Source organism: Mytilus trossulus, chromosome 1 (genome assembly GCF_036588685.1).
Source record: "Mytilus trossulus isolate FHL-02 chromosome 1, PNRI_Mtr1.1.1.hap1, whole genome shotgun sequence".
Taxonomy (NCBI): Eukaryota; Metazoa; Mollusca; class Bivalvia; order Mytilida; family Mytilidae; genus Mytilus; species Mytilus trossulus.
In genome coordinates, this window is record NC_086373.1 from 56025632 (window position 1) to 56041106 (window position 15475).

Genomic DNA, 15475 nt, shown 5'->3' on the forward strand with positions numbered 1-15475 from the left:
ATGAAATTCTAGCCTTTAACCAAGGGAGATAAACCATCAATATGGTACTGTTAACCCAAATATTCTTCTTGATCCATAAATGTGTAATAAAGTCCAACAGGTTATTTATGACATATATATTTACATACTTGTACAGGTTTCATTTTCATATAAATATTTCACTATCAATCTGATGATATTTCACACTAATTAAACAATTGATAAAACAAACAAGTCATTGATAACTCAACTTTTACTTTTTTTTTTATCAAATTGAAATTGTGAACCTCAACCCAGTTACAGATCAAGTTCCTGGTTTACGTTTAAAAAAAACAAGACTAAGTTGTAATTCAATCTGTAGGACCACATAGACAGAGATTTATCTTTTATACTTCTTGCCTATAAGTAATTTACTGCATATAAAAATGTGAAATGTGCTTATATAAGTGTTTAACTTTATGCATTATTACAGTAATAAATTTGAGAAATTGATGTTATAAATTTTAAAGATCTATTTTAATCGCATGATACCAAGGCATTAATTCCATAGTAAACAGACATTATCAATCCAAGGTTTTAAAGGTCACTTTTCTGTCAAATAAACATGTTTTCAACATGAACTTTGAATCAATTTCCTTCATCCAGGAAAACTGCAGAAACAGGGATGACCTTAATTTGTAATTTTTTTACAGTAGGGTTATGCTAATTATAGATTTCATAATACAGATTGATTGACAAAGCTTTGCTTTTTAACTCCACTTTCTGACAGCACTATTTGACTAAATTTTGGTGGTCAGTTTTTATTGATAAAGGACTTAGTGCCAAGAGAAAATCACCACTTTTGGCAGTAAAACTGATAGTCAATGAAGATAGTACAACACACCAGCCTTATGTGCAGGATTCAAAAGTACAACCCCAGTGTCAACAGGCTAGTGATACAGATAGAACTATTTAGACACTAATGCCCTTCCAACAAACTGATGAATATTACTAAGTAAGCATATATATATATATCAGAAGACAAACAACATTTGTTTACTACAGACTAACAACTTACAGTGAAACCTTTATTATCTGATTCTGTTGTTGCACTACTTGTTTCACCTGGCTTTACAGACTCCTCATCACTATCTGTAAATAAATCTTCATCTGATTCTGACCAACTAGAGTCAAATAATTTTTCAGCATCCATACATATTCCTTCTGAAACAAATCCTGATTCATTCTCTGTTTTATCCTGCCCACTAGAGGTGGTATCAGATGTCCCTCCACAATCGGAGGATTTAATACTGTTCCTGTTACTACTACTTGCCGATTCGTTGTTAAAAGTCGTGTGTGACACATCACTCTGAACACTATTACAATCCCCATTCACATTCTTTGAATCTACTATCTTATCTCCATTTTCAGATGACAGACTTAAACCTTCAGTTTTATTTGTTTTATTCTTATTAATCTGAAAGACTAAAGCTTTAACATAGCCAGGTTTAACTGTTACACCTCCGAATTGACCCGATTCCTCATCGGACGTATTAGGATCTTTCTTTAATTTAGTCTCTACTTTTTTAAATAGGATGCAATGTTCGTCGTTTGTCGACATATTGTGTCTGTGTAGGTCTGGTGAGTTTGGGACAGACATTGAGCGCCTTATTCTAGGATCTCTGTTCCCACGCTCATTTAAACGTCGGAATCTCTCAAGTCTTTCCCTAACTATACCCGTTGTTTGTGGAGAACTGGGAGTAGACTGAGTAGATGCTTCTGTAGAAAGAGATCTTTCAAATGTTTTAAGAGGAGTCGGTTGTGATTCTTCAGATAAACTTCTCTCAAGCTGATTTTTCTCACTACAAATGTCTGTTGCTGTTTCAGTTTTGTTTTCTGATTGTTCAACACTTTTTTCTGAAGATCCTGAGATTCTAATTTCTGGAGAACTTTTCTCCTCTTCAGTTACAGTTTTATCAGAATTTCTGCTTTTTGAGGATCTTTTTTCTTTTGATTTTCTTTTGACTTTTTTTGCAGATTCATCGAGGTTTTTACCTGAAGTTTCACTTAATAATTCCTTGTTTTTGATTCCCTCTTCTAACTGATGTAGTTGAAATCCATCAACCTCTATTTGAGTTATCTCCTCAATAGAATTCTGGGTGACGACATTCTCCTTTATAAAGGTATCTGCCTCTTCGTCCTCATCAAAACTGCTGCCAAAAAGTTCGGAAGGAGAACTGAGAGTACTGCTACTTTTGGATTTCTTGGAAAGTTTTACCGTGTTTAGAAGTCGATCAAAGAACTTTGGCCTACAAGGTGCTGTAAAATATAAAAACAGACATTTATTAATTTCTTAGCAGGATAAGATAAACACATGGTTTGTTACAATTCATGTAGTCAAAATCTTGGGGTAAAAAAAACTGTCACCATTTGTCCAAATAATTATAACGTCTTGAAAGGCTTTTCTTTTTTCTTTGACGCCTTACGTCAATGTAAGGCGTCAAACAAAAAAAACAAAAATAGCCTTTCAAGACGTTATAATAATTTGGACTTTGTCACCATATGCTGTACTGAACCAATCTTCGGAATATGTATAAAATCTATAAAAATTATGTGAAAAAATTTGCTTTAGACAGCCAGTCAACTGCCTCATACTAGATGTAGATCATCACCATACAACTGTCCTTTAAGACTTTGTTTGAAGCAAGACTTATACAATCTTCCATCACCATTTAGTATTGTCATAAAGCACAAGGAAGATATTTTGCATGCATCTTTTTATTCCTTTAAATCTTGAATAAAATAGGTAATATATTTAAGTCTACTTATTTTATCAAAATAGCATAAACATAACTTATAGTATTAGTAAATTTTTTCAATATCTTAATTTTTTTTGGTCTATCATGTCAATTGTACATCTAAAAAGTAAAATTATCACATTAAATCAGTACACCTGGCCATTAAGTCTGAAAATGTAAAACAAAATCATAGTCAATTTCAAAAACAAAAACAGAAAGGAGAAAACTAAATGCAATACATACTGAACTCCTGTCCCACACTTTAAGAATACAGCAGTGAATGATCAAATCCTTCTTGAGTTAACAATATGATAAAAGTCAGCTGTACTTATGAATAGACTAATAATTTCCTTCTACATTCAACCATAAGGACACATTTTTTCCAAGATTTTCTAAGCATATATGTTCTGAGGGAAATTTAGTATTTATTTGCTGAATCTAGTCCAAAAGATCGTGTCACGACATCTTTCATAAAACAATAAATATTGTGTGCTTTACAAAACATCTTTTAACTAATAAATTTTTCTTGAGTACAATTATTTCCTCAATTGAATTGAAGACATTTATGATAATCTTCCTCAAAATCTAATTCATAAATCAATACAATTTATTAGACATCCATTGATTTTTCATCTTAACAAATTAAAAAAAAAACAGTGAAATTATTTTACTCGTCACACGTTCTTTGAATTTGTGGTGTCACCGTTAAAACATATTTTTCAATGAATCCGATTGATGGAAGAATCAATAAGTTGATTAGTTTGTGATTCAGACAATGTGAAGGAATGACAGTTCATACTCGCTAGCCTCGTAAAATCAATACTCCTTATTATAATACTCTGTCTTCTAGTGAAATTTTCAGTTTGTGTATAGAATAAATAATGGTGTCTTTCCTTAAATAAATAGCTACAAATATTTAATGAGAATTTGGACTATTTTAGGTAATAGCTATTAGAGGTGATATATATCTAGTAGTAGTAGATTGTTAGACTATGTCTTTTTGTGAAATTTTCAATTCGTGTATGGAATAAATAATGCTGTCCTTCCTTAAATAAATAGCGACAAATATTTAATGAGAATTTGAACTATTTTAGGAAATAGCTATAAGAGGAGATATATTGAGTAAATTGGTAGACAAATAGAGTTATTGTCAGTTAGACATATAAACTTGTTATCCAGTAATTGGTTTTCTCAATTGAGACAAAGAGCAATGAATAATAGCAACTCAGTCGATTTTGTTACAAATTCTTGCAATTTAAACCAAGGGTTAAAATAACTGGCTCATTTTCCTCATATCAATTCAGTAAAATTCCATGCTTGAAACTAATTTGCATTTGATACACATTAAGTGTTTTAGCAAAGTATGATAGAAGGAAGTTATGGAGTTTTGGTTTAGAGATTTGATAAATAAGTTAAAAATATTGTGTCTACAGTTTTAAAGAATCTAGAAGAATTTATGGTTTTCTGCAGAAATCCCCCCCCCCCCCCCCCACAAAAAAAAATATTTGAACCAACAGGTAAAGATTCCTTTCCTCATTGTAAAAAAATGTTTATAAATATTATTCCAGTTATCAATACCTTCCTATCATTATTCCTATTTCTATCATTTTAAATATTGTGCAGTTATTGATATAGTACTAATTAGCTGATAAAAATGTGCACCTTTGCACAAATTAATCTTTACGGAAGGGCATGTTGGGAGTCAAAACACCAGCTTCCTGTTAACCAATTAGCAGATATAGAAATTTAAAACAGACCTTCTGCTAAGAAAACTAATTTATGCATGGATCAATAGCTAAATTTCATAAGACGTTTGTAAAAAAAATTCAAGAACAACAAATGCAATCGTAAAAAAATTCTTACCCCACATGCACATGATCAGTAATCCATTTTTGTTTTTCTTCGGTGAAATAATTAATTTTAGAAAATCAATGACAGCAATGCATTCTGTGGACTTGCATGCTGACTCACAAAAGGTCAAGGTGGTATTGGAATTTTTTTTCTCTCTGTGATCATTAACGACATATCTCAGGTATGGCTCATTCATCAATATATGGGACAATTAACGAGTTATGGATTTTTACATAACGGGATAAATTATACTTTTTATCCATAATAATGATCACAAGAGAGTATGTGGGAGGATCCTATTTTTTGACACAGAAGGAATATTCTAAAAGAGATAGTTCTTAGGAATCATTTCAACTAAAGATTATACATGATGATGCCCCTTTTACTTACTACTTATTCCTAATTATCTTGATAGATATTTGTTCCATTTTTTAAAATAATTAATTGTAGCTTTATTTATATAATTTGAATATTCATTAAATACTTGCCACTGGATGTTTAACAAGTAAAAATTAAAATCATTAACAAACAGACATTTGTACTCTACTAAATAAACTGTTATCACAGAGATATGTCTCGCTTTTTTGGAATTTTGATTATGCAAATGTTGAAATTAAAATAGCAATACATAACATCTTACACAATTAAGTTATGCAAATATTCAAAGTCAATGAACCATGACTGAGTTACATGGCTAAACAATCTTCATGTAAATGAGATGTGCCAATATTAATACAACTGCATACCAAATACCATGACTTATTATAAGTCGTTTACAAACATTAACTTGTAAACTATGTAAAAGTTTCACAAGTCAATGAACCATGAAGAGGGGATGGGGCTATATAATCTCCATGGAAACGATACTTGCAAATGACACTAAATTTGCATACCAAATAACTTCACTTAACATAAGCAGTTCATCTTAAACTGATCTAATCACAAACTAATACATGTAAACTAAGATAAGTTTCCAAGTTATTAGACTGTGACTGAGGGGGTGAGGCGAAATATTCTCCATAGAAATGAGATGTGCTAATGCTTATACAACTGAATACCAAATATCATTGATCTACCACTAATGGTTCCCCTTGAACTGACTTAATCACAAACTAATACATGATAACTTAGAAAATTTTCAAAGTCAATAGACCGTGACTTAGGGGGCGGAGTCAAATTATCTCCATGGAAATGAGATATGTCAATGCTAAATTATACAACTGCATACCAAATATCATTGACCTACCACTTGTGGTTCCCCATAAACTAACCTAATCACAAACTGATATTTGTATACATTTATAAGCAAAAATTTCAAAGTAAATAGACCATACCTGAGGGGGCAGAGCCAAATAACCTCCATAGAAATGAGATGTGCCAATGCTTATACAACTGCATAACAAAGTTGATTGACCTACCACTTGTGGTTTACCATAAACTAGACCTAATAGCAAACTAATACATCGTTGACGCTGTCGCCGCCAAAACAGCATACCTATGTCTCGCTTTACTCCGTCAAGGAGAGACAAAAACCTAATAAGCTGAACATGATTTCAATTACATATGTACAGTTGATGCTACAAAAAGCCTTATCACAAACTTATGTTTATAAATTTATAAATAAAGGTGGTACTGGGAACCTTAAATTTGAATGTTCAATGGCTTACACATTTTTTAAAGGCTTTTCGGATATCCATTTGCTATTCTATATATTGTTTGCAGGAAAGGTCAAAGCAGAAAATTAAATATCCATATTACCGATTTCATAAATATATATAGATTCCACAACTGCAATAAGTGTGTTACGATATTTCTCCACTCCAGACAGTTAAATTTTAATATTTAAAGCGCGAGACTTTGCCGAGCTTTTTAAATAGTTAAAATTTAACTGTCGAGAGTGGAGAAATATCATAATACATGAGTTATAGTGGTGGAATCTGTTTCTCTAATGATTTTTACCCTTCTTTTTCAAAGATTTGAAGAAAGTTGTGTACTTTTGATGTGACATCATCAGGCATGGTCGCCTTTTTGCATGACGTCACAATAGGAAAATTCAGAAGAAACAAAGAAAATTTAACGTCACAATAAAATTTTGACCAATCGTTTGCTGAGAACAAATTTTTCACAAGAGATTAGAAATATTTTTCTCACACCGGTCAGGAAATGTGAAAATAGCATGAAAATAAGAGAAATAATGTATTTGTAATAGATTAGTAGAAGATTACTGGTTCCCGCAAAAAATAATGATTTTTTTCAGTTACGTAATTGTTATTTCCAAAATCTTTTTTTTTTATATCATTTCGTACAATCTGAGGTTGTATGTATCGCACAAAGTTTAATGACTTAATCAAATATTTTTCAGTTTTCATTTAACACCTATTTTTAAAACCATATATTTAGCAAATCCTGGACTGGAGTGTTTGTCAAATAACCTGAACAGATTTTCTGAAAGACTTTTATATTCTGAGAATTTTCTCAGGTAAATTCACCTTAATACTACCAGGAATGTCGTGTAAATAGTACATGGAATATCGATATTTTGGGTGGCATTAGCTCATATGTAATGCTTGTTTACCTTTTGCCTTTTTTCTCAATGTAGATAAATCTGGAATAGATCTAGTCCGGTTAACCTTCTTTAAACTGACTTGCACAGATCTTGTACCAGTGACAAATATCTGATCATCAAAGGCCCTTAACTCATCTTTAGATGATGGCTTTGGAAAGCTTTCAGTTTCACCTTCAAAATAAAGAATAAAATTGAGAATAGAACATGTATGATATAAATAGATTCAAGTTACATGATATATCAATGAAATAAATAGTAAATAGTAATGGCATGTATATGTAAGCAGAAATTTAGTATGACATCCATCATCACTTAACTAGTACACATTTTTGTTTAGGGGCCAGCTGAAGCACAACTCTGGGTGCTGCATTTGTGTGGAAGACCCATTGGTGGCCTTCAGCTGTTTTCTTCTCTTGATTGATTTGATGTCTCTTTGACATATTCCTCATTTCCATTCTAAATTTTAATTTTATAAATAAATATATGTCACGTGAAAGTGCTGTAGCAAGAAGGGGGTACTATCATTTTGAATACTGAATTTTACAAATGTCTGTAGTTTTGTCTTTAATTTGCATAATTTGCATCAATTGTGGAAAAGTAAATTAGGGTGACATTTGTTTGTTTTTAAATGTTATAAAGAAAACTATATTTTTCCCATTTGAGGGAGCACACACACTGCTTCTGTGCTTGCATTTGTTCAGGTAACATGTATGGTCAATCTTAATTAGTGTATGAATCTTTGATGGGTGTTTTCATAATTGATTTAATAATTGCATGGACATTTTTAACATCTGTAAATGTACTTTAATGTATAATGCCCTTAGATTTATAACAATACAAAATCTAACTTTAATCCTTTTGAAAAAACAAACTCTGAAGCAGGAGATATTAAAATTATAGTTTTTCCTCAGGCATTGCCTGTTCATGGAAGAAAATATAATTTACAGCAACTTTTATAAAAGTTTATAGATATTTTTATGAGCATTTACTGTATAGGTAAAACTGCCATCACTTTTATCCTGTGACTTTTTTTCTGTTTACCTAACAAACATAATCATTAACATTTGCTGGCTGACCAATTTAATTACAGACTGTCTTACGGAGAAGTATTTAATCAAAATTTCATGAATTTATCAAATATATATAGGCAAAAAAAAAGAAGAAAAATGGACTTAAGTAAAATTAAATAAATTTAAAACGTTTACATTTACCTTAAGCGAAATACATATGAATCACAAATAAAGTGTATTACAAAATTGACAATAGATGTCACTTCTGGATTAGTGTAACAGAACAATAGTGGCCAGAACTTATCTGGACACGGTCATCTATCATAAGGTCATCAATACATGGTCATATTGTATGTGACATAATTATTCACAAAAACCATGATTATTAACACTAAATAAAATATAAATCTGTCAACCTGATGTATTGTTACCCTTCAGTGCCTCCAGGTAATTATTACCTGTAAAATCAACAGGATGTGCTAATTAATATTACACCTAATTATCTAAAAGTTTATTCCAGGAAGATAATCACTGTGTATTTCATCTCTGTGTATTACCCTTATTAATTGTTCAAGATATGACGATTTTCATTTATCTTGCATGAAACTGACAGAAAATTGCAATTAAAATATTATTACTGTGCAATACGCAGACAAACAGATGTTTGAGAAATAGTTCCGTTAATTGAGTAAAATGTTTTCTGACTTCTGAAGTCTTTAATTGTAATTTTATATGTTAATGAATTTAAACCAGCTGCAATTAAGAGTTACATAATACTGAAAAAGCATGCATATTGACTACTACCATCTGCACTTATTTTTGTAATCATGGTAATAGTTTGTATGTAAGTAAACAACTTATTAAATATACAACTTAACCAATGGCAAACACTACAAGCCCAAGACTAATGGACTTCCAGTTTTAAAGTTAACTCTGTTCTTGGGAGTACATATAATTTGTGCTGAAAACACTAAATCTAGTACATTGTATTTGGAATGATTTATTTCTGAGTCTTAAGAGTGCGATAATCGTTTTTTTAAGTTTAATGACTGAAAGGCCAGGGCTCTCAGTCAAAAGACCTTACCCAGTACTCAGAGTACAAATTAATGCTCAAACACAATATCCTGTATTTTGATTGGTTGATTTCTGAGTCTCAGAGTAAGAAATACTATAAGATAATGAGTAAGATTATTGTAAAAAAAATCTGACTGAGAGACCAGGTATATATGTGTAAATTCAAGTGGTATTAAAACAGTACTTTGCATATTGAACAAATTATACAAGTGCCACCTTTCCAATACCGTGTTATTTAATTCCTAATGCTTACATAACTGATTCTGGTTTTTAAAACTACTGTTCAAATTACTTTCATATCATAAAACATGTAAGGAGACTATAAAATACCTCTTTACCTTTTAAAGAGAATAAACCTGTCCCATTTTAAAGACAGGCTTCAAATATCACTAGAAATTTTCAACCTACATAATTTCATTATACTATAAATTTACTGAGAAATATCTTCCTTTTTATCTAGCTACAGAAACATCCCCTTATATTTTTTGGACAGGTGTCCAACCATGCTAAATACTTCCTACCTGAACGACAGGTCAGTCTACACCTGTATTTCCCTTGATTTATTGGTCACAAGCTGACTCTGATACATATTACTGTGTTATAAGTGATGTCATTGTTGTATGACAATGATTTAGATGTTTTTTTACGATTTATAATTATGTATGTCCCTTAGATAATTATGTGTACTTGGTAACTTGGATAACATGTGGACAAATGAATCAAAGTGTCACCTTTCTATTTTTTTTTCGGAAGTTCTGATGATTTTTTGTTTATTTTGCAGCCTGACCTAATTACTTTTAAAAAAGATTCCACCTACAGTGAAATTTACCTACATTATTGGGACTTTTATCATATCCGTGCGATAAAAAAATTTAAAACAACTTGAGGTTTCAGAGACATAAACCTGGGGGGATGTAGAGATATTTTAAAGTAAATCAGTGATAGACCTCATATAACCAGCAACCACTAATCACTTTCCTTTCTCAATTTCAAATCTCCTTATTAAACTGACTTCAGTATATTACAAGGCCTTAGTGCAATATATATATCAATTATATTTTGGTGGCATAATTTCCCACTATGGAAAACTTACTTCTGGTTTAATTTTCCATATGGTATTTTGACCCCAGGTATGGAAAATAGTTCAATTTAAGGGGGTTCAATTTTCCATATGACACCAGTAACAACTATCAAATGTAGTGCATCACCCATACAAAAAGTCAGGCATACCTGAAAATGAGATACTATAAAATCCAGACTCTTATGTCAGTCATTAGTAAATGACCACATTCCAATCTGCAATTTATGGTTGACGTCATCTTCAATGGCATTAAAACAATTTCATGAAATCAATTTTCAAAAAATGCATATCAATTCCATTCAATATCATGCTATAATGCACTCAAAATGCACTTTTAGGAAACATTGAATGAAATATTACTATTTGTTTATTTTGAATAGTAGGTTTGGAAGCCTTGGGGAACAATTTGTAGTATTACATCAGGGTATGAAAGAAACATGTCATGCATGACTAACTTCTGGTATGCCATAGTTTGACTGATATATAGTTTACTATAAACATTTGGTTTTTCCACCAATAATAATTTACCCTCAAGATGACCATTAACATAATATTAACAACATCCTGATAAAATACAAATAACCTTACAAGGGTCCCCATGAGGACCAGTGTATAGTTCAAGCATCAATTTTTTGATGGGGGGGGGGGGGGGGGGGGGTTCCAACTATATGTCCCCATTCAAATGCATTGATCGACCAAAAAAAAGTGGAGGTTCCAACCCCTGGAACCCTCCCCCTGGATCAGCCACTTGAAGAGTACTTTCCAACAACTAGAAGCTACCCAATATTACCAAAACGTGAGAGAGAAAAAACTCTACATACTCTTCCTCAAATTACCTTCTCCTAAAAAAAGCCTTTCTTACATTCCATCAAAGAAATTGAGAGTATATTACAATCCTACTTTTTGTGTACAATTTGGAAATTAGTATGGCGTTCATTATCACTGAACTAGTATATATTTGTTTAGGGGCCAGCTGAAGGACGCCTCCGGGTGCGGGAATTTCTCGCTACATTGAAGACCTGTTGGTGACCTTCTGCTGTTGTGTTTTTTTTATTTTGGTCGGGTTGTTGTCTCTTTGACACATTCCCCATTTCCATTCTGAATTTTATTTACTTTTTTACATGTATAATAAACTTACTGACTATAGCATTATCCCATCAATTGATTTGAAATATTTGTGGCATACCAATCTAAGTGCATTCATCATGGCTAGGAGAAAATCCTACATTCAAATATTGGTGGAAATATATTTTCTAGTTTCATTGATAAACACTGAAGCTAAGAAATTATGTACCCTTGAAATAGTAAAATTTTCTCCGGCAATGAAAGTTGATATGTACCAACAGAATGAATTCACAGTATGTAAATTCTATAATGGTCCCAATTTTAGTGATATGTATACTATAATATATCAGACGTGTCATTACATGTATAACTCTCCAGCATAGAAAAACATATTACTTCATTTTTTACATCCTTGTGTAAAAATCTTCAGTTCAGAAAATTATTTTAACAGGCCAACTCAAAGATGATGGCTTAAGGCTGAATTTATATAACTTTAAGATTATTTAAACTACTTTTTTATATTCTTCATTACAATTTAGAAATGTTTAAGAAACTAAGGTAAGTTGACCTAACAGATGAATTTGGCTATGTTCTAGGTCCCTTTCGGAAATATATCTTCACATGCTTAGGTCTTATACATCTTCGACTTTCAAATGTTTTGGTTTGAGCTTTCCTGCTGAAGGTAAATAAGGAAAAGTGCTTCGGACACACACAATCAATCAAGTTTTATGTTTATTTACAATAAAATTATAAAATTTAAAAAAATTGTGTAATAGAACTAACGATATACTCACAGTTGACTGTAAAAATCCTAATGGAGTCTAATACAGGGAAATTTTGTTTTTCAAATATTTTCTATTACTTGAACAAAGAATGTGTCAAATCAAGGAAATGAAGAAAAAATAGATCTTAATTTGGTTCAATGCCCAATTGTTCATTTTGTTGAAAATATATCTACTTCCTTTTATTGCATAATGCATAATATTAAATGCAATTATTCTACTTATATCGTATTGTGTCTGGTGTAAATGAGTATGCAAACAAAAAATAGTATTAAGACCAAGTTCAGAGAGAGAAATTTTTCTGACCATTCTCTGATTAAGGAATCCGAAAAACAGATAAAATATCACTTTTTATATACTGTGGATTCATTATTATTGTTGGATACCAATTTTCAAGGGTTTTGTGGTACAGGTGAACCATAAATTCAAATATTCAAAGAAATACAAATTTCTTGAAGGCTTTTAAAACGTATGCAGAGATGAACAAAACTTAGAAATCAAATATCCATGAAAATGCAAGTTTTCCTCGATCCACGAAAATTGATACCCACAAAATTAAACGAATTCACAGTAAGCCTATAGTTTATAACTCTCACAGATCAGTCACAGGATTGTTTGTTACCTATACTATTACCAACAAGAACATTTAGAAGTAGGCCAAAATTGTATAGTCATATGCACCCATAGTCATTTGGTTTAACAATATTAACAATCCTTTTGCATTACAACATCTAATATTGAATTGATGATTTAGGATGGATTTTTCAAAAAATGAGCTAAGCTGGACAATTATCTAATTCTGTTTTTTATGCCCCATTTATGGGCATTATGTTTTCTGGTCTGTGCGTCTGTACGTTCATTCGTTTGTAAGTTCGTTTGTCAATTTTCCCATATGTTCATTCATTTGTCTGTCTGTCCCGCTTCAGGTTAAAGTTTTTGGTTGAGGTAGTTTTTGATGAAGTTGAAGTCCAATCAACTTGAAACTTAGCGCAGTACTACATGTTCCTTATGATATGATCTTTCTAATTTTAAAGCCAAATTAGAGTTTTCAACCCATTTTCACAGTCCACTGAACATAAAAATGATAGTGCTGATGGGGCATCCGTGTACTGTGGACACATTCTTGTTTCCCTTTCTTTTGCCTTCTTATCTTATACATGTATCACGAAACATGAATACTATTCAGGGGAGGCAAAATTGGCTTTATACCCACAACCCTGCAGTTATTTAGGCTTTCAAGAGGAACCCCAAAATATGGAAATTTTGGCACAAGGGTAATTTTTGCTTATTTTGAAAACAAGTAAAACGCAGGAATACATCCCCCATGCAAATATATAATTAATATAAAAAAGATGTGGTATGATTGCCAATGAGACAACTATCCACAAAAGACCAAAATGACATAGACATTAACAACTATAGGTCACTGTACGTCCTTCGACAATGAGCAAAGCCCAAACCGCATAGTCAGCTATAAGACAATGTAAAATAATTCAAAACTAATCGGCCTTATTTGTGTAAAAAAAATAATGAAAAACAAATATGTAACACATAAACAAACAACAACCACTGAATTACAGTCTCCTGACTTGGGACAGGTACATACATAAATAATGTGGCAGGGTTAAACATGCTAGCGGGATCCCAACCCTCCCCTATCTTGGGACAGTGGTATAACATTACAACATAAGAACAAAGTGTGTTCAATAAACAATATGGCTGCATAACCAACATTTATTGAGCAATACAATCTGTATTATATGATATGAATAAAAATCTTAAAGCTACATTTAGTAAAAATATTGTATATCTGGAAGTAATAATTAAATAAAAATTACTTTTTTAAATGAAAGTCTTCCTGTTCCTTTAAAGTTAATAAAACATTTAAAAAACAACATTCATTTTTAAATACTTTTAATAATACAACCATTCAAAATTAGAATAAAAGAACTTATTTTTTAAAGTTTGATCAAATAGATAAAATTATTTCCTTCCTCTATCACTATAAAAATGATTGGTGATCATCATAATAAAAACTTCAAATAAACAGCTGTGGTATAAAGTTGTCAGTTTATAAGATATCATTGATTTCAATTTATATGATACTTAACATAAAAACTGTCATCAAATGTGAAATATATATGCAATAGATATAACAAAAATTGCTTTGTCAGGACTATCAAATATCAACAGGAGCAGAACAACCATATGTTCCCATTTAAAAGCATTGATCATCAAAAAAAGGAGGAGGGTTCCAACCCCCCAGAACCACCACCCCCTCCCTGGATCCACCACCACTGAATACTGGTTGTATAATTAAAGTCATATAATGAATCCACAGTATATAATGTAAATGCTGTCAAATTATCTCATTCAATATACTATGCAAACAAAATTATATTCAATTGAACAAATTTGAGGAATATTAGAGTTTGACATAATTGTATATTGATGTCAGACTGAGTGAGTGTCTGAATTGTTGAAGACTGTATGTTTTTTTGAATGATTTCTTACTGGTGTATACCCCATTCATCTTAAATATATATTATTGCATGGTTATTGATTTTTTTCAAACTTCTCAATTCAGCCAAATAATATGAAACATTTATACAAATTTGAATGTTTTGTTTTCCTAAGAGGACTGAGAATTAAACTGATACATTGATCCTTCAGTAAATAATTGTATAAAGCCAACTGTGTATGAATTACTATCATCAGTAAGTGCCTCCATAAATTTGAAGAAAAAAAAAAGATACACTATGAAGGCTGGACCTGGTTTAAATCAACTGGTGGGAGATATAAATTCCACTAATCTATCATTTATAGTTTCTTCTGTCCTAAAAAGTAAGACATTTCTACTATTCATTTCTATCATTATGAAATTAGGTCAGGGTGATAACTCCAATATACTCCAAAAAGTCTTATTTTAGAATTATTGTGGGTTTGGATCACAGACTGAAGTTTTAAATATTGTCTTCTATAACAATTTAAAAATAATTTTGTTTTCCTGTTTAACTTTTACAACCACTTAAAAGACATTACGATTGAAAATATATATACATATATATTCAAAATTTTGTTGCAGTATAATTTTGAAATGATACTCACTTTTCAGTTTATAATATTATTCCCTAAATTCATGAAATACACTATATTCATTTATAAATGTTTTAAATTCCTTATATATGTACTAAGACATCTATTTACTTCTAATATATGCAGAAAATGATAAACAATATAAAATCTGAATGTATGCCAGTGATGTTGTTCATAAAATCAGGAAGTCGACA

At 31.1% G+C, this 15475-nt stretch overlaps 1 protein-coding gene across 6 annotated transcripts in view; it reads right to left on the reverse strand.

Moving 5' to 3' along the window:
• LOC134727826 (FYVE, RhoGEF and PH domain-containing protein 2-like) overlaps positions 1-15475 on the reverse strand; it is a 55213-nt gene that overhangs the window by 27115 nt on the left and 12623 nt on the right. For 4 of the 6 annotated variants that reach the window (XM_063592226.1, XM_063592219.1, XM_063592241.1 and 1 more), the window contains 2 exons: positions 7183-7344; positions 1037-2277 (listed from right to left, as the gene is read on the reverse strand). In XM_063592226.1, coding sequence (XP_063448296.1) covers positions 1037-2277; positions 7183-7344 — 1403 coding nt within the window. Of the gene's footprint in view, positions 1-1036; positions 2278-4619; positions 4738-7182; positions 7345-9665; positions 9691-15475 lie in introns of those variants that run through there. The other 2 variants (XM_063592255.1, XM_063592248.1) reach the window with 2 other exon arrangements.